This window comes from Globicephala melas, chromosome X, assembly GCF_963455315.2.
Source record: "Globicephala melas chromosome X, mGloMel1.2, whole genome shotgun sequence".
Taxonomy (NCBI): domain Eukaryota; kingdom Metazoa; phylum Chordata; class Mammalia; order Artiodactyla; family Delphinidae; genus Globicephala; species Globicephala melas.
In genome coordinates, this window is record NC_083335.1 from 64574069 (window position 1) to 64592047 (window position 17979).

General features: G+C 46.7%; 1 protein-coding gene across 1 annotated transcript; it reads right to left on the reverse strand.

The window, feature by feature from the left end:
• Nucleotides 1-2270: 2270 nt before the first annotated feature.
• FGF16 (fibroblast growth factor 16) lies at nt 2271-10265 on the reverse strand. Its single transcript, XM_030849634.2, has 3 exons — nt 9992-10265; nt 3875-3978; nt 2271-2516 (listed from the first exon to the last, which is right to left on the reverse strand). The coding sequence occupies exons 1-3, from the start codon at nt 10263-10265 to the stop codon at nt 2271-2273; spliced, it is 624 nt and encodes a 207-aa protein (XP_030705494.1).
• Nucleotides 10266-17979: the final 7714 nt, after the last annotated feature.

Below are 17979 nucleotides of genomic sequence, written 5' to 3' on the forward strand. Positions count from 1 at the left end.
CCATAGAGAATATAGGTAAAATTTTGGTTTTAAAATAAAGGTGTGATGCACATTCAAAATGTGATAAAAAATGTCACACGGCTGATTTTTACCCTCCTTCCAGAGACCTCTAGATGTGGTGTTTCTTCCCTGTAGCCCAACACAGACATTGCCATCAGCCTCTTGGCTCTCTAAATCCTCCTGTTGGTTCTCCGCAGCGGGCATTACCCCTTTCAGGGAACTTTCCCTGCTCACCCCAGCCCTGTGTGATCTCTGCCTTGGTGGTTCCGTGGGCAAGCATTCTAGTCTGTGATCACATACACTGTGCAACTTAGCACTTTCTATCAATCATACAGTCGTATTTGCTCTTTGATATGTGTATGCTCATACGTGTGGTTTCTCTGTTGGGTACTTAGATTTGGATGAACTTTTATAGAGTTTTTGGTTTTGATTTTTAAGTGAGCCGCTACCTAAGCTATTTGTTTTACCAATCAGTTGGGGAAATAGTGGATGTGACTGAGGAGCACCAGGAGGAACGATCCTAAACCCAAAAACTTCTCCCACCAGTACTTCATGGTGCCTGAGTACTCAATGAGACTTTTATTCCTTTGGTTCTTGTTTCCAGACAGCATTTGCTTTGAAAATGTAAATAACCCTATACTCCCACCTCAGTAAATATCAGTCAAGAGGCCAGGGATTTCAAAGCAAGATATCTCAGAGGCTGCTCTGGAGAAGACGGAGCTCCAAGAATGCCTTCCCCACTTCAACTACAGCTACTCTTATTTTATGGACTGAATTTATCCTAAAACTTTCTTTATAGACAATTCAGATGCCAAAAGAATTCTTCTTGAAAACCATTCTTTTAGGGCACTAGATTTCAAACTTTATTGTGCATAGGAATCCTCTGGAAGGCTTGTTAACATGCAGATTGTTGGGCCCCACACCCAGTGATTCTGATTTGGCAGGTCTGGGGTACGACCTGATCTCTTACATTTCTAACAAGTGCTCAGATGATGCTGCTGGTGAAGAAACCATATACTCTAAGAACTGTTGCTCTCTAGGAGAAACACTGGCAGAGAATGGGGCTGGGGGTTTGGAGAGGGAGTGGGAGAACACCTCCAGAAGGGAAGCTGACTGGTTCAAAAAAAATCATTCTCCCTATTGATTGTTATTTTTTTTGAATCCCGTCATCTTCATATGTTAAGTAAGAAGCCACCAATTAGGGTTTCTGACCTTCAGGCTTTGGGCCCTAACCAAATCCCAAAGGAGGGTTTCTCTATGCTTAGTCCTAAGCACAAACGGGTGCTTCCATAAGGGCTGTTGGTCTGGGCCTTCCTGAAGCTTTGATTCACCACTAAAGTTAAAGTCATAGAACCAGAAGGAACTTCAGATAGGGCCCCTAGATAATGCTAATATTGTAGATAGTGGGTCACCTAGCCTAGGCAGTGTGATGCCAACATCAAGAGATTCTAATTAGTGAAAGAAGCTAACCAACCTTCTAATTCTAAGTGTACAAATGAATAGAATTAGACAGTGGTTACAATATAAAGACAATTTTATTGCCAATAAAAGCCTTTACTAACTCATTTATCCTGTTTCAGTAGGACCTTATTCTTTCTGATGAAAATCCAGTCATAGCATCTCTCATTAAAAATAAAATTATTTTGAAATAAATAAATATATAAAATAAATAGCATATACATTTCATAAATAGTTTGTCCTTATGCACAGTATCCATGCTTACATTTTAATATCATTTTCTTACAGCCTACCCCATCTCCCACTTCCAATGGCAGGGAAACTGCATGTCAGGACAGATGAGAAATCTGCAGAGCCAGTGCAGGGATGGCTTGCAGCAGGGCTGTAGCCCCAAGGATTTTCTTAATGAGACTTCTCCAAAGCTCTGTAGGTAGCATCTATGGCAGATCCCTTGGTCTTTCATTTACCCACTGTCAAGGTATTTGGGTAGATTGTGGGGCAAGACAACTCTGGCCCTTGGCGGGGACCCCATTCTTTCTTGTGCCACCTCAGGGGAAAGAACATGAGTAAAGAAAAAAGTATATACAAGATTCCCTCTAGACCTCCCCCTCCCCCCACATCCCTCCCCAAAATAACCCAACCTTGATATACACTTTGAACAACAAGGGAACAGCTGGGTTGAGTTGAACAGTAAGTGCTTCTCTGTTATCTAAATTGATAGGAAAGAAGATTGAAAAGCTATGAATATAGTGCTTCCAGAGACAACTGTGGCCCCAGAGTATACAGGTCACAGAGGTCACACTAGGGGTCCGTTACCTATAGCGGAAAAGGTCTCTGGACATGGAGGGCAACTTAGAAGGATCTACTGGCCTGGGTAAAAAGTGAGTGAATTTCTGGTGTCGTTTAGTCCTGTATCCCTCCCGGGGTGAGCCGTCTTTATTCAGGGCCACATAATACTGTCTCTCCGAGTCCGAGTGTTTGTACAAGGTGGAGGCATAGGTGTTGTACCAGTTTTCTTCAAACTGTTCCCGGAAAACACATTCACGTGTGAGTTTCTTCTGTGAGGGTAAGAAAATAAAGCAGAGCCCATTATATGACTATTTCTCCCATCCCAGCTTGCTGGTGGAGAAACTAAAATAGTAATAGCACATTGATATTAGAATATTTCAGTCCTATCTCCCGGTATTCCTGAGGCATCTTCTTTCCAAACAGCACAAAACAGCCCTGTCGGTATCACTTTCACCCTCTTTTGTGAGCCACGCAAAAATGTTTCCAGTGATATTTTTTCTGAAGGCAGGAGACTGAAAGAGATGGGCTCACCTGGCACTTTGAGCCTGAGAATTTCTGCTATGGCTTCCCAATGCCCCGCTGGCACCCCTGAGTTTTCTCCCTATTTAGGGCTAATGATGTTCAAATCCACTGAGATTGCAGTCAACTATGTCAACTGACAGGCAAAGGCCTCAGATCTATATAAAGCTCCATGGGAGGTGAGCTGTGATCTCTCCTAATGAAGGGTCTCAGGCCTGTCAGTTGGAAAGCTCAGAAAAGATCTCCTTGAAAAGTTCCTCCAAATCTGGCTACTTCAAGCTGGCAGCTCCTGGGTCTCTTGCCTCTGTCCCTTCTCACACTTGATCCAACCACCATACTACTTGCTGGGGTTTTGCCGATACTGAGTGCTGGGGACAGGCCTATCTCTTAGGTGTCAGGGAAGAATGTGCTCTGATTTCATGGGGTGCAGGCAGCCAGAAAGTATGCTCTGTGACTCAAAAGCCAAAGCCAGGAGTTGGGATCCTCTGAAAGGGTTAAGATCAGCAAAGTCACCATTCCCCAGCTCTGGGCTGGCTTCCAAAATAGTGAACATGCACTGCAGCCAACCCAGTTCTAGCTGGGGACTTTAGGGCTGTCACCAGACCCTGGAACCCTCACTCTTCATCTGTTTGTTTATTTTGTTTGGCCTTTGGGATTCAGCTGAAGCAATCTGGACATCAAGGACTGTGTCGTTAATCTCAGAATCCTCAATCTGAAGGCCAGCTTTACCATTGCCTATTTTTGTGCCAGCCAGTTGGCTACTCCTCTGGGTACCCATCACAAATAAGATGTGCTCCTTGGGAGAGTTAATGCCCCAAACCCTTACCATCTACTGACAAACCAGTACAGCTTCCTATTATTATCAGATGAGCTGGCCCTCTAATGGAGAAGGTGAAAGCAAATGTACTACAGAAAAGCTTCTGTTTTGATGGAGGCTGAATGAGTGAAAGTGTTATGTAGCAAGTTCCTGGGCAGTCAAGAACTGACTAGAAGACACTAATCCTTTAAAGTTGACAAAAGTGCTTTCAAGTGCTAGATGAATGTTTTGCCTTACATTGTCCAAACACTTGTGGTAACAGCTTCCGAGGACAAAAAACCTTAAACTTACCGACCCATAGAGTTCTCCTCGCTCGTTCATTCCTAAATACAGGCCAGAGTCCACTCCCCGGATGCTGATCAGCCCCACAGCCAGGCTGATAAACTCCAGAATTCCTAGAGCAAAAAAGTGAATGCCATTTCCATCACTGATATCAAGCTAAGAGGAAACTGTTCAGGTGACATGAGCTACTAGTCCTTTATGCCCAACTGGAGGCCAGCTCTGTGTGCCTTTGGTGAATTACCTGATGAAACCATCTTTTGCAGCAAGAATGGAACCTCAGAGAAGACACTGAGTCTCTCTGGGCCTCGGCTTGTCCATATGTAAAATGGGGGACACAATCTCTGCCTCTATTCAACACTCTTAGGCATATTATAAGGAAAAGACCATGAGAAGCGTTTGGCTACAGAAGCTCCATAATTACAAGGTACTATTGCTGTTAAATACCACCGTTTCAAGAACTGGGAGGGCAGCTTTCAAAATGAAAGAATGTGGCCAGGTTTCTGTATCTTCCCAAAGTCACTTCCCTCCTCCCCAGAGCACACAGCATTACCTTGCTGTCCTCTAGGCTGAACTTGTTTTGCAGCCTCTTAGCTCCCATGTCCTTAAAGCCACATGAGGCTGTCAACTGCCTGTAACTGACTCTAACAAAGGCCACACGGGCCACTCACAAAGTTTGTTCCTCCAGCCTATGGCAGGAAGCAAAACTTGGCCTGGTGAGAGCTTTCTCCTCAAAAGTACTCTTGGCCAGTGCAGCCTCAGGCTTACCTCTTGAGGATTTTAAATTTATCTATGGCAAAGAGTTGGCAGGTAGTATTAGACTTGATACTGATGTGAGATGTTGCAGCTTTAAGGGAAAAGGGAAGATACTCAGAAATGTCCCTCTAGCTGACAAAGTTAGAGGTGAGGATTTGAAAAACTTTTCATTTACCCAGGAGCAGTACGGGGGAAAAAAGAAATTGACTACTAAGAGGGAAAAAAGAACCAGAACTGAAATCCTGGTGATACTGAAGACTTCACAGTTTTGTTCTAAGATAGCACATCTATTATTTGGATACAGATGTAATGGTCAACTAGATTTCTCTTTGATTTTCTCTAACCATGTTTTTCAACATACAGACCAAAACGTGATACTATTGACTCACACAGGCATCCAAAGGTATGAAATGAGCTCATATCTGGCTGTCTTTCTCATCCAAAAATGTAATTCTTAAGGGTAATAATATTCTATGTAATCTACACAGGGAGTGGGACTGATTCCTTAAAGATCACTTTAAAAAATTAAGTGGGCAATTGTGAAATCAGGTTCAGAACTCCAGTGGGAAGTCTCCTGAAGAGCCCCAGTGACTTGGGCTGGTGGGTGGGCAATCAGGTATGGAAGCTTTTAGGGCACACTCGGACCTATTTGGAGAATGTAACGCTCTTCTGCTGCCATTGTATAGAACACTCAGAACGTGGCCTTTGTCCTCTAGCATTGACATCCTCCAAGCTTTAGTCTCAGTCTGGTTGTTACTAACTCTTGTAGTACAAAAAAAGAGTTTTGGGAAAGGATATTGACACAAGATGGTAAGAGGGGAAGGGAAAATACCTGGTGCCAAGTAGGGCTTAAGCAGATACTGATTTAGTGGACCAAAACCTTTAGTTACACTGCACAGGTTCTGATTTTGGTTCTGCCCTGTTTAACATTTTAATAAATGACTTATAAAAGGACATAGGGGGACTGTTTACCCTAGTTCCAGAAGACATACAGCTGAGAGGGCGACAATAAAAATCCAAAGAGATTTCAAGAGAATGGAAAAATGGGCTGACTCCAACAAAATAAGCTTTAATTAGAATAAATGTAAAGTCCTGCACTTTGGTCCCCAAACCAGTTACCCAAGATATTTTGTGTTTGGGGTTTTGTTGGGGGAGGGCAAGCCTCAAGTACAGTATGAGTCAATCATACTCCTTATTTCATGGCCTATTATCATAATTGGTCTGCGTAAAGGCTTTTTTATTTATCTATCTCTTTCTTTTTATTTCCATAAGCTTCTCCCCCTCTCCTCCCCCCTTCAGGCAACCACGTATATTTTCTTGAAAACATGGACTGTTCTTTTGTGTTTTCATGCATTTTTACTAAATGCAAGTCTGCTCAGCTTTGGAATGGGGAGACGTGGCTTAGCAAAACATGCACAACAATGGAGTACAGAATTTGATTGAACAAGGTAACCTCAGTATGGCTGATTCACGAGATTATTAAAAAGCTAATGTGAAGCTAGTCATGTAAAAATTAAAAATTGCTAAAAGCTAATGTAAAAAAATAGAAAAAAAGAAAAAACACTAATGTGATCTAAGGCTGTATTGATCAAGATCTAGTAACTGGCATAAAGGAGGGGATTGCCCCATTCTGCTCTGCCTCAGATCACAAGAGTGCTGTTTTTAGTTCTACTGTGTTTAAAGAGGGCTATGGAAACACAGGAGGGTGTTCAAAGGAGAGTGGCCAGTATGGCCAGGAAACGAGAAGCCAGGTCATGATTCAGTTCTGGGTGCTAAACTTTGAGGGATACCAACCCGCTGAAGCCTTCTGTTCTTTGCTTAGGCAGCTTACTTCTGAGCTTCTGAGTCTTAGTTCCCTCATTCTCTATCTCATGTCTCTGACCACCCTGAGCTCATTAAGTAGCAGAGGGTAGCTTGTGATCTCACCATCCAAAACCTGGTATGAGAACAAATCATGAAACCCAAGAGGTGTGGCCATTTGAGTCACCACCATTTTTCTCCAGCTCTCTGTTAACCCTGATGCCAAAGGACAGATCATAGAGGAAGTCACTTGGGTTGTGTCCAGTAACAGGGGTCTCCAACAGCTGGAATCATCCCTGCCCAGCTGTCTTTGGGCATCATTTCCCTTTGCCAACTTTCCTATTAGCTGGATTCAAACTGTGGGAACCCAGTGGCACATGATGATGGAACAGATATTCCTAAACCTTCTCCTGAATTCCAGCCAGCATGAAGGGAGAGAGAAAACAAGCCATTTTTACATTTTCCCAACTACAGCTGGAGAGGGGTGTTAACAGCAAAACGTTGAAGCAAAGTATTAAGTAGACAAAGTTTGTCCTCAGTACTTTCACCCCCTTCAAAGCCCAGGACCTCCCTCTCCCCTGCCTCATTTGACCTGTCCACCTCAGGTTCTGGCCTGTGTTCGACAGTTTCCAGACTCTTCTCTTCTTACACCTTTTGCCCCATGGCTTCAGTGAAAACAGATCTGTTCTGGGTCCCACTGCTTCAGAACCTAGCTAGATGACTGGCCTAGTATGTCATTTAATCTGGCTCCATAACTCACCCGAATGCCCTCAGCCATCCTTTCAGCCTTTCAGGGCCAAGACAGTGCTGTTTTGGCACCTTGCCAAATAAGAACCATATCGCTCACAAACCAAAGCAGCTGCACGAGCCTGTTCCATCCCACCTGGCGGGAGGCCTCTCCTCCAGTCTGGCTCCCAAGCTCCGCTCTGCCAGCCCACAGGTGACCCTCAGGAATGTCAGGATCCCTGTGAACCTTATGTAAATGCCACCAGCCAGCCAGGCGGAGATTGAAATACTCCTGGCGACTGATTGCAGAATGGGGGGGTGTGGGGGAGGGGTGTGGGGGAGGGGAGGGGAGGGGGAGCATAGGCTGTGCCAACAGGTTATTATTTGGAGTCGAGGCTGCTCTTGGGCTCAGCCTGACTCATTCTGAACACATGGATTCCAGGGTAATCCTTGGGGGCCCTGCTCTCCAATTACAACAAATAGCTATTTACTTTACATGGCCTTTGGAGACTACCTCCTCCCCCCAAGCAGAAATCTATAATATTTTATATCTTAAGTCTGGCCTACTTTACCCTACTGGAATGTTGACTGCTAAAGCACTTATGGAATGTTAAAGTTTCGATTTATTGAATACCCTGGCTGATTAACTCAAATGTGGAGGGAGGAGAGAGTTAGCAAACTCAAAACGCCACCTCTTTCTCTGCCAAAAGCTAAACTGAGAAAGAGTAAATGTGTGCTTGCAAGTTGGCAGGGGACGTTACAAAGACACAGCTTTGACCAGTTATCATTTCCTTTACAGGAAATACACGGAACTGCCAGGAAGCCAGGGAAGGAGGAAAGGGAAAAGGTGATGCAGAGGTGGTCTCAGTCAGTATGTGTGTGTGTGCACATGCACTTAAGGCAAAACCCAAAATCAAACAGTTAAGCAGCAGTGAAAACACCCCTTCCTCCCGCCAGTTTTATTTCCTTTGGTTTCTCCTTAAACTTAACACCCTTAGCAGACCTGGGAGATGAAAAGAAATCAAGATGTGTCCTTAGGGAGGTAATTAAAGACCACTTATCCCAAGAGCCTATTACTGCTTTATGTTGACCTTGTAGGTTACTGGGCTTAGTTTAGGCACAGAATCAGACGAACACTTGTAGCTGCTGGGAGTCAAGCTCACAGTTTCTCCACCTCTGCTGCTCCCACCTCACATTTCTCCATCATTTCAGAATTTTTATTCTACATCTCAGGAATGAGCTACCCCAATATCTTTAGGCCATTTCTGGGAGTTTTGGGAGGCTCTGAGGCCAGGGTGGGAGTCCCATTCCTTCCGAAGAGGAACAAAAGGGGACTGCAAAGTCACTAGTGATGGAAGGGAAAGGAGCTAAGTTAACCCTCCCTCTCCCCTCACCCCACCCCACCTTGTCACCCTTTTGAGGACCTGCTGCAAATTTATACAGACACCTGCACCCCTCCATTACCCCCACCCCACACACAACCTACTGTACTCCAGCTCTCCAAGTGCATTTTTCCAAGATGACATAGACCTCATTAGGGTTCCTGCTTGCTCCCAGCAAGGAAGACCAGCCCTGGCCCCAAGTTGTTTGCTAGACTTAGCCTTGCCCAGGAACAGGCCTCTGCCCCTCTCCCCATCCACCCCAGGCTTTTTATGGTGCACTGGGGTGCAGCTCTAGCAAGGCACGGGGAATAGGAGGATAGGGAGGTTTGGGGGAAGTGAGGGAGGATGGGAAAAAGAAGGGAAGAGTATCACGCCTGATGGTAGGCAAAGCCTCTCACTGGCTTAGATGGTGTCTTTGGCCCATAGGGTCCTTGGGAGGAAGCAGAGGGCATTGGGAGATGCGGGGACCCAAAGAAGGGTAGCTGTCACAGCATCAAAATAACAGTTTAGTAGAGGATAGGAAATTGAAACTGAAAATGGCCAAATTATTGAGGAGTGAACACATTTGCTTAGAAACCCAATGATCTCTGTCCCAGGTCAAGGTTTATACTAATTGTGTTCTGTATGTGAGACAGGCAGCTGTGCCCTTTGAACAATCTGCAGAGTGGCAGGCAGAGAAAATCCTGGATGGAGGCTGGGTGTCTTCTGCCCTGGGCCCAGAATACACCTGTTTTGGGGCCTGGGAGTGGGCCTAGAACGGTTTCCTCACTGAGGCAAGGAGTCCAGAGGTAGCTCCGGCAAAAGCTTCCCCAGGGCTTGTGCCCTTACACAGTAGCCACCGGGAGGTTTTCCTAGTTTCTCTAATACCCAGATCCCGCCGTGCTGTCTGGGTTGTACCTCAACACGGGCAGAGCAACACAGAGGTAGGCAGGTGCCACGGCTGCCGCGTCCCCGCGGGTCAAAATCGACTCGGGCGCGGACCGTCCACACGCCGTATCCACGGCCCACGAAGGCTCCAGCTTCAGGTAATCTGCCGCGACAACCCAGCTGCCCTGGAGGCTCAGCCTCACGCTGTAGCCACGGTCCCCGACCTCCTCGGCGGATGCTCCTACCCCTCTCCCAGCTCCACCTGCAGCGTCCAGGTCCCAGAACAATCCCCTAGCTCCCGGGGGAGGGAGGGTGGAGTGGGGAAAGGAGAAGCCGCACCTCAAGGCGCCCCCGCCTCCTCCCGAGAGTGTCTGAGGGTGTCAGGCGCCCCGACGCCGCTGCGCGGCTCAAGTCCGCACCGTCGCGTCCCGCCTGCCCCGCGTCCCCGTCGGCCTCCCGCCTCGAAGGGCTCAGACGGCGCCGAGCCGAGGGGCGGGGGGGGGGGGGGCGGTCCGCGGGCCCCAAGCCGGAGCCTCGAGCCGTCGGCTCCCCAGTGCGCCGTCTGCTCGCCTCCCGTCCCTCCCGGCCGCGTCCTCACCGAAGCGGCTGTGGTCGTGGCGGGTGCCGTGCACCGTGCCGTTGGGGAAGATCTCCAGGTGGAAGCCGGTGCGGCAGTAGAGCTGGCGGCGTCGCAGGATCCCCTTCAAGTGGGCGAAGTCGGTGGGCGAGCCGCGCTGCAGCTTCCCTTCGATCTGGCCCAGGCGCTCGTTCAGGAAACCTGGGGAGTCAGCTAAAGGCACGTTCCCCAGAGACGAGGAGAAGCCGTGCAGATCCCAGTCCAAGGAAGAGAAGACGCCCCCCACCTCAGCCATGGCGGGGTGCGCGGGGCCGAGTCCGGGCCGTGGGGCGCGAACTGCCTCTCCCCGCCGCGGGCGCGGGCGACTCGGCGGCGCTCGCTTGCTAGCTCGCTCCGCGCTCTGCCGAGCTGCAGTCGACGTCTGTTCTTGTCCAAGGAACTTCTCAGCGGCGGGGAGCGTGGGGCAGCGCGCTCCTGACCTTGCGCTCAGTCAAAGTGCCGCTTCCCCTCCGCATCCATCTCCCCAGGCCTCTCATAGCTGGCTTCGTCGAGCTATCAGATGCAAACGGCACTTTATATACATACCCACTCCCCTTACATTGACATATTGGATATTTAAATACAAGCCACACCTCAATGGCATCCCCTCGGAGATTGGTGTGTGGGTTCTTTTTTTTTTTTTTTCTCCTCGTATCCTTTTGGCTCTTTTTAGGAGAGGGGGGTGGAGTGGGAGAGAGCGAGCGAGCTTCACTCCCTCTTTTATTATGAAAAAATGGCAGGAAAAAGCTACACATTGCAGTGAGGCATAACTGCTTTTGGCAGGTTTTTCTGAAACTGCTGATGAAATAACGGAGCCCAGTGCGTGGAGGCTGTTGGCGTCCACTGCCACTCAGGCCTGTTGCGCTGGGGCAGCACCCACCTCCCACGCGGCCTGCGGCTGCTCGCCTTTAGAAAGTGGCGTGAGACCCGGGCTGGGGGGTTCACGCGTTCGTGAGCCTCTCTTGTTCCCCGGCCGGTCGGAGGCTGCAGAAGGGGCGCCTGGCCTGGGTCAGTGACTCCCTGGTTTCTTTGTTCTGTTGCCCCCTAGTCCCACTCCCCACCTGTAGGTCGGCAGGGGGCTGAGGAAGTGAAGAATTCGGAAACGCATGCAGTTGCAAAGCGTGGGATTGGGGGTGTTGGTGGTTCCTGTAGGCACCCAGGCTGGGAGCCTTAAGGGGCCTTAAGGGGCCTGGGAGGAGCGGGAAGCCCCACGGAGGAAAGAAGGCATTTTTTTTAAAAAGGGACGTTACAGCTTAGGAAAAGGAGGGGGGGAGTAAGAAATAGAAAGCGATCTTTTTGAAAAATGATCTCCTCTGGCTTTCTGGGCGCGCTTTTACTAGGCTCTCGAGAGCAAGCTTGATGAGACCATTGGAAGTCTGGTGGGGGGTTTTCCCCACCTCTTTTCTTGTTGGAAACAGGTGTTTCCTCGCTCTGTCCTGTGCCCTCCTCGGAGATAGTCTATCAGGAAGAGCGGCAGTTGGGGCGGGAACTGGAGGCAGCCAGGGCAACGGGCAGCGTTGAGAAGACCTGGGGAGCAGGTGCCCGGCCTGCCCCGCGCCCCGCGCCCCTAGCCGGCACCAGAACCCTGGGGCCTCTCTCGGGGCCTCGCGCTCAGCGTCCTGCTCGCCTGCCTATTAAACTACGTTGTCTGCAGTTTGCACCCCCATGGGGGCTCTGGCTACCTTCCCTGGCTCCGGCTCCATCAGGAGAAACTGAAAGAGCGAGCACCCCATCCCCGCCACTCCTTTGCAGCGCCTCCTGCTGGAGAACCCGTGTCTCGCGGCGAGTTGGAATTCAGTCTCCAGGAGAGGAGAAAACTGACTCAGCTCAATTCAGTTAGTACAATTTGAGGTCCTGCTCCTCAGCTCACACGGGCACCCTGTGCTCAGTCTCCAGAACTGTAGCAATTCTTGGTTTGGAACATCGTGGCTTGGTTCTGGTGTGCCTCCCTAGCTCAGACAGAACCTCCAGAGCCAAGCACAAGGTCTGGCACGTGGTAGGTGCTCAGAAATCATCTTCTGGTGTGCACCCAGTAGTGGGGAACACAGATGCAAGTAATCTTCCGACTCTACAGGACAGAAATGCAAAAGATGGCGTCTGTATTGGAGTATTTACGGATGAAATGGCAGGCTATCAACGATTTGCTTTAAAATAATCTAGAGTGAGAAAGCAGGAGGAATGGAGGTTTAGATGAGATAATAACATTGTTCATGTTACTAATTATTGAAGCTGGGTGATGGGTACATGGGTGTTCATTATATATGTCCTCTAATCTCTCTATAAACACACAAACGTGAAATTTCCATAATAAAAGCTTTAAAAAATGGGACTGACATGAAACAACAAAGAAATCCTTCTTTCCTTCTTCATTCTTCCCTTCAAAGAGTTTGTGGATTTAGTGAGGAGGTGGGGAAGGTGGAGCAGAGGTTAAGCTAAGTGTATAAATGACTAGAATGCAGGCAGTTTAAGGTGCATAGTACTGTGTGGATTCAGAAAGCACAGAGAAGGTTGATCTGGGGGTTTAGAGCCGGGTTCTGGACCAAAGTGGCCTTTGTGATGGATGGGCCTTGAAGGGAAGATGGGGAAGATCTTGCAAATTCAGATGGGCCACTTCCAGGAAGGGGAAAATAGTAATGAAGCAAGTGGAAAAATTTTAATTGGTAAAGACTAATTCCTGGGGGTTTTGGTGAATGTCAAATGAAATAATGTTGATGAAACTGCTTTGAGAAGTATGTGATGTGAAGGAGTTAGATGTCTCTATGATTATATAAATTACACATTGATAATGGTCAAAGCCCATTTCTTCAACAGTCACTTCAGGGAATTTCTACATTCTTTGTCCCCCAATATTCCCAAAGTCACCAATTGCAGTTGCATATCTGGAGTCCTACTTGTCCAAATGTTAGAGATATAAGCATCCCATTGCCCTTCTTGGGTTCTTTTTATTTTCATTTTTTTAAACATCTTTGTTGGAGTACAATTGGTTTACAATGGTGTGTCAGTTTCTGCTTTATAACAAAGTGAATCAGCTATACATATACATATATCCCCATATCTCCTCCCTCTTGCATCTCCCTCTTTTGAGATTAAGCTGACTGATAATTCTGTTTAAGTAACGTTTCCATGAAGTATCCCAATTGACAGAGCACTTTCATGAAAGTTATTTAATTTTCACAACCTTGTGGAGTAGGCGGTACCATTATCCCTATTTTAGAGGTGAAGTTAAGTGACTAGCACAGAATCATATAGCTAATAAGGAGCAGAGTTGTCATTTAATCTCAGCTCCACTGGGGGCAATTTACTCTCAATTTATGGGCCTTGGGATTATGCAAAGATTGGCATGTGAAGGACAGTGAGATTTCAGAATATTTTTGTTTATCGAATATCCTCAGCAGGACACAACCCCAGGGCAGCATTGTGCTGGATGCATGGGATGAGAGGAAAATGTACATAAAAAAAGAAGCGACCCTCTCTGGATTCGGGATGTCACTTGTAAAGTGAGGATAACTGTACCCCTTCACAGTGGTATTACGAAGATGAAATAAAATAACTGTCCCCGATGCAGGGGACACGGGTTCGGGCCCTGGTCCAGGAAGATCCCACATGCTGTGGAACGGCTGGGCCTGTGAGCCATGGCCGCTGAGCCTGCGCGTCCGGAGCCTGTGCTCCGCAATGGGAGAGGCCACAACAGTGAGAGGCCCGTGTACCGCAAAAAAAAAGAGAAAAAAACTGATGGAAAGTGCCCAGCATTCTGTCCAGCACACGGAAGATAACAACAAATCTGAGGTTCCGTCCTCCTTTCCCAATATCTCACAGGGCTAATGTGAAAAATTAAGCAACCTATGTGGAAAGGACATTGAAAAATAAAACTCCATTAAAAAAAATGGGAGTTCTGACTCAGGCTGTAAGTGACCAGAGGCTGAGGGCAGCCTGCTTTTGATCTGTTCCTTGAGGAAGGAGATGGTGAAGCTAATACTGCTGATGCTCACCTCTCCCTCCCCCTGCCGCAACAGTACACCTCGGAGAGGGGAAAAGATGTCTGGAATTGTTGCTCCGCCCGGTTCTTCAGCTTATAAATGTTTTTTCCTTCCTAATACATTTTCCCTGATAACGGACAGCAGGAGCTGTATTGCTTGGCAAATCCAGCAGGAAGTGCAGTTAACTCCATCACTTGCTCCAGTTTATTTAGTACTTACTTTGGGTTAAGCATTGCCCTGGGCGCTTTACGTGCATTATCTCCCTAAGCCTTATAAAAACTCTAAGGAAGAGTTTTGTTTTGTTTTTTGTTTTTTGGCCACACCATGCGGCTTGTGGGATCTTAGTTCCCCAAGGGATTGAACCCGGGCCCTCGGCAGTGAAAGCGTGGAGTCCTAACCATTGGACCACCAGGGAATTCTCTAAGGCAGTGGTCCCCAATCTTTTGGGCACCAGGGACCGGTTTCGTGGAAGACAATTTTTCCACAGACCGGGCGGGGGTGGGGAGAGATGGTTTCGGGATGATTCAAGTGCATTACATTTATTGTGCACTTTATTTTTATTATTATTATTACACTGTAATATATACTGAAATAATTATACAACTCACCATAATGCAGAATCAGTGGGAGCCCTGAGCTTGTTTTCCTGCAACTAGATGGTCCCATCTGGGGGTGATGGGAGACAGTGACACCCGAGGTGTGTTGCTTATGTCCAGTCTGTTCCGTGGTTTTGGTTGCTGTCACTGCAGAAAACCCTGCTTCACAAAGATAGGATGCTGGAAATGGAAGCAGGCTTTTCACTGCTTTTGCGGCAATCTCGGGATATTCCGCCTTGACTTTAATCCAGAATGTATGGAGAATTGAAGTTGCCTCAAACATACTTTTAAGGCCACCGTCATTTGCGATCTCAAGCAGTTGATCCTCTTCTAGCATGGACAAAGTTGATTCACCCGGCTTATTCACAAATGGGTTGCGGACCCATTCCTTCCCAGTTCGGGGGTCTTTTGTTGTTGGGAAGTAATGCTCAAACTCTTTTGAAAGCTGAGATAGGTGATCATGCACCAGCTGGGAGAAAGAAGGCCCTGGCTCAGTCTCTTTCAAAATCTCTGCTCATGTTTGAAACATGTCAGAAATCCCAGTGTTCACTTGTTGCCCCCATAATTCCAGTTTGGCTTGGAATGCAGCCACTTTATCTGCCCACTTGAACACAGTTGTCATTTTCCCCTGAAGTGACAGATTGAGTTCGTTGAGCAGATTGAATATGTCACACGAGTAAGCAAATTTTGCGACCCATTCTGTGTCACTGAAATGTGCTGCCAGTGGTGACTGTTTTTTTAAAAGAAATCTCTGGAGCGGCTCTCATAACTCAAAAACTCTGGCCAGTGATCTACCTTTAGAAAGCAATCTCACTTCTGTGTAAAAGAGAACACGTGTGTGCTCTTATATGTCCATCTCCTCACAGAGCTGTGCAAACAGAGGTGAGTTAAGAGCATGTACTTTAATGTGGTTAATAATTTTAATCACATCCTGCAAAACGTTAAGTTCAGGTGACATTTTTCATCTAGCCAGCATTTCTCTATGGATGACACAGTGCGTAGACTCACATTCAGAAGAGACCTCTTTGACCCGAGTAGTGAAACCAGAAAGCCGTCCAGTCATGGCAGCTGCTCCGTCCGTGCGTATACTGACACAAAATGACAAATTCAGTTTTCCTGATATGTAATCATTCAAAGACTTGAATAGTTCTCCAGCTGTGGTGTTGGTTGGCAACAAAAGTGCACATAACATATCCGCATGCACATCCTCCTGAAAAATATATCACACAAACAAGCATTGTTGCCTTGTTGTCAACATCAGTAGACTAGTCAACCTGGATTGCGTACCACGGTGAGTCATTAATCCTCTCTAACAATTGTGCCTCAGTATCCTCTGCTATTTCATCAATTCGTCTAGTTATGGTGCTAGCCGAAAGAGGAACACGTGCCACCTTTTGAACTGTAGCCTCTTCTAAAAGTTCACGACAAAAGTCCTTAGCAGCAGGCAGGATCAACTCTTCACCAACAGTAAAGGACTTCCTAGCTTTAGCAATGTGGTTAGCCACTAAGAATGATGCTCTCAGATCAGACACATTTGATGAAGTCGTGGCCTTCAATAATTGCTTCTGTTCTTCGTGTTTTTTCTTTGGAAAAACTCCAAAGGCTTGTCTTTTAATGCAGGGTTCTTGGTCTCACATTATACAAAGTGGGCTTGGAGAATGTGAATCACCTGTTGCAACGGACCCGTAATTTAAGTAGGACTCTTCGTATTTTCTTTTAAATGCAGCTTTCCTTTTGTTGGCAGTCTTAGAGTCTTCTGCTGTCTCATCATTTGGTCTTTCCCCCTTTTCAAAGAATCTCTCCAGCGACGTCTATTTTTTACTCATTTTGGCTAGGGTTAGCTTGTGGGCTTACCAAGACTGTGACTGAGACAAGCACGCAGTGCGGGAAAGAGGCGCGGACGGAAGTGGTAAATAAAATAATGGGCGGGCCACGCGCGGACTAAATTTCTTTTTTTAAACAGCTTTATTGGAGTATAATTGCTTTACAATGCTGTGTTAGCTTCTGCTCTATAACAAAGTAAATCAGCTATACACATACATATATCCCTGTATCTCCTCCCTCTTGCGTCTCCCTCCCACCCTCCCTATCGCACCCCTCTAGGTGGTCACAAAGCACAGAGCTGATATCCCGGTGCTATGCAGCTGCTTCCCACTAGCTATCTATTTTACATTTGGTAGTGTATATATGCCCATGCTACTCTCTCACTTCGTCCCAGCTTACCCTTCCCCCTCCCCGGGTCCTCAAGTCCATTCTCTACATCTGGGTCTTTATTCCTCCTGCCCCTAGGTTTATTAGAACAATGTTTTTTTTTTAGATTCCATATATATGTGCTAGCATAGGGTATTTATTTTACTCTTTCTGACTTCACTCTGTATGACAGACTTTAGGTCCATCCACCTCACTACAAATAACTCAATTTCGTTTCTTTTTCTGGCTGAGTAATATTCCATTGTATATATGTGCCACATCTTCTTTATCCATTCATCTGTCGATGGACGCTTAGGTGGCTCCCATGTCCTGGCTATTGTAAATAGAGCTGCAATGAACATTGTGGTACATGACTCTTTTTGAATTATGGTTTTCTCAGGGTATATGCCCAATAGTGGGATTGCTGGGTCATATGGTCGTTCTATTTTTAGTTTTTTAAGGAACCTCCATATTGTTCTCCATAGTGACTGTATCAATTTACATTCCCACCAACAGCGCAAGAGGGTTCCTTTTCTCCACACGCTCTCCAGCATTTATTGTTTCTAGATTTTTTTTTAACATCTTTATTGGGGTATAATTGCTTTAAAATGGTGTGTTAGTTTCTGCTTTATAACAAAGTGAATCAGTCATACATAAACATATGTTCCCATATGTCTTCCCTCTTGCGGCTCCCTCCCTCCCACCCTCCCTATCCCACCCCTCCAGGCTGTCACAAAGCACCGAGCCAATATCCCTGTGCCATGCGGCTGCTTCCCACTAGCTATCTACCTTACTATGTTTGTTAGTGTGTATATGTCCATGACTCTCTCTCGCCCTGTCACAGCTCACCCTTCTCCCTCCCCATAACCTCAAGTCCGTTCTCTAGGAGGTCTGCGTCTTTATTCCTGCCTTACCCCTAGGTTCTTCATGACATTTTTTTTCTTAAATTCCATATATATGTGTTAGCATACGGTATTTGTCTTTTTCTTTCTGACTTACTTCACTCTGTATGACAGACTCTAGGTCTATCCACCTCATTACAAATAGCTTAATTTCGTTTCCTTTTATGGCTGAGTAATATTCCATTGTATATATGTGCCACATCTTCTTTATCCATTCATCCGATAATGGGCACTTAGGTTGTTTCCATCTCCGGGCTATTGTAAATAGAGCTGCAATGAACATTTTGGTACATGACTCTTTTTGA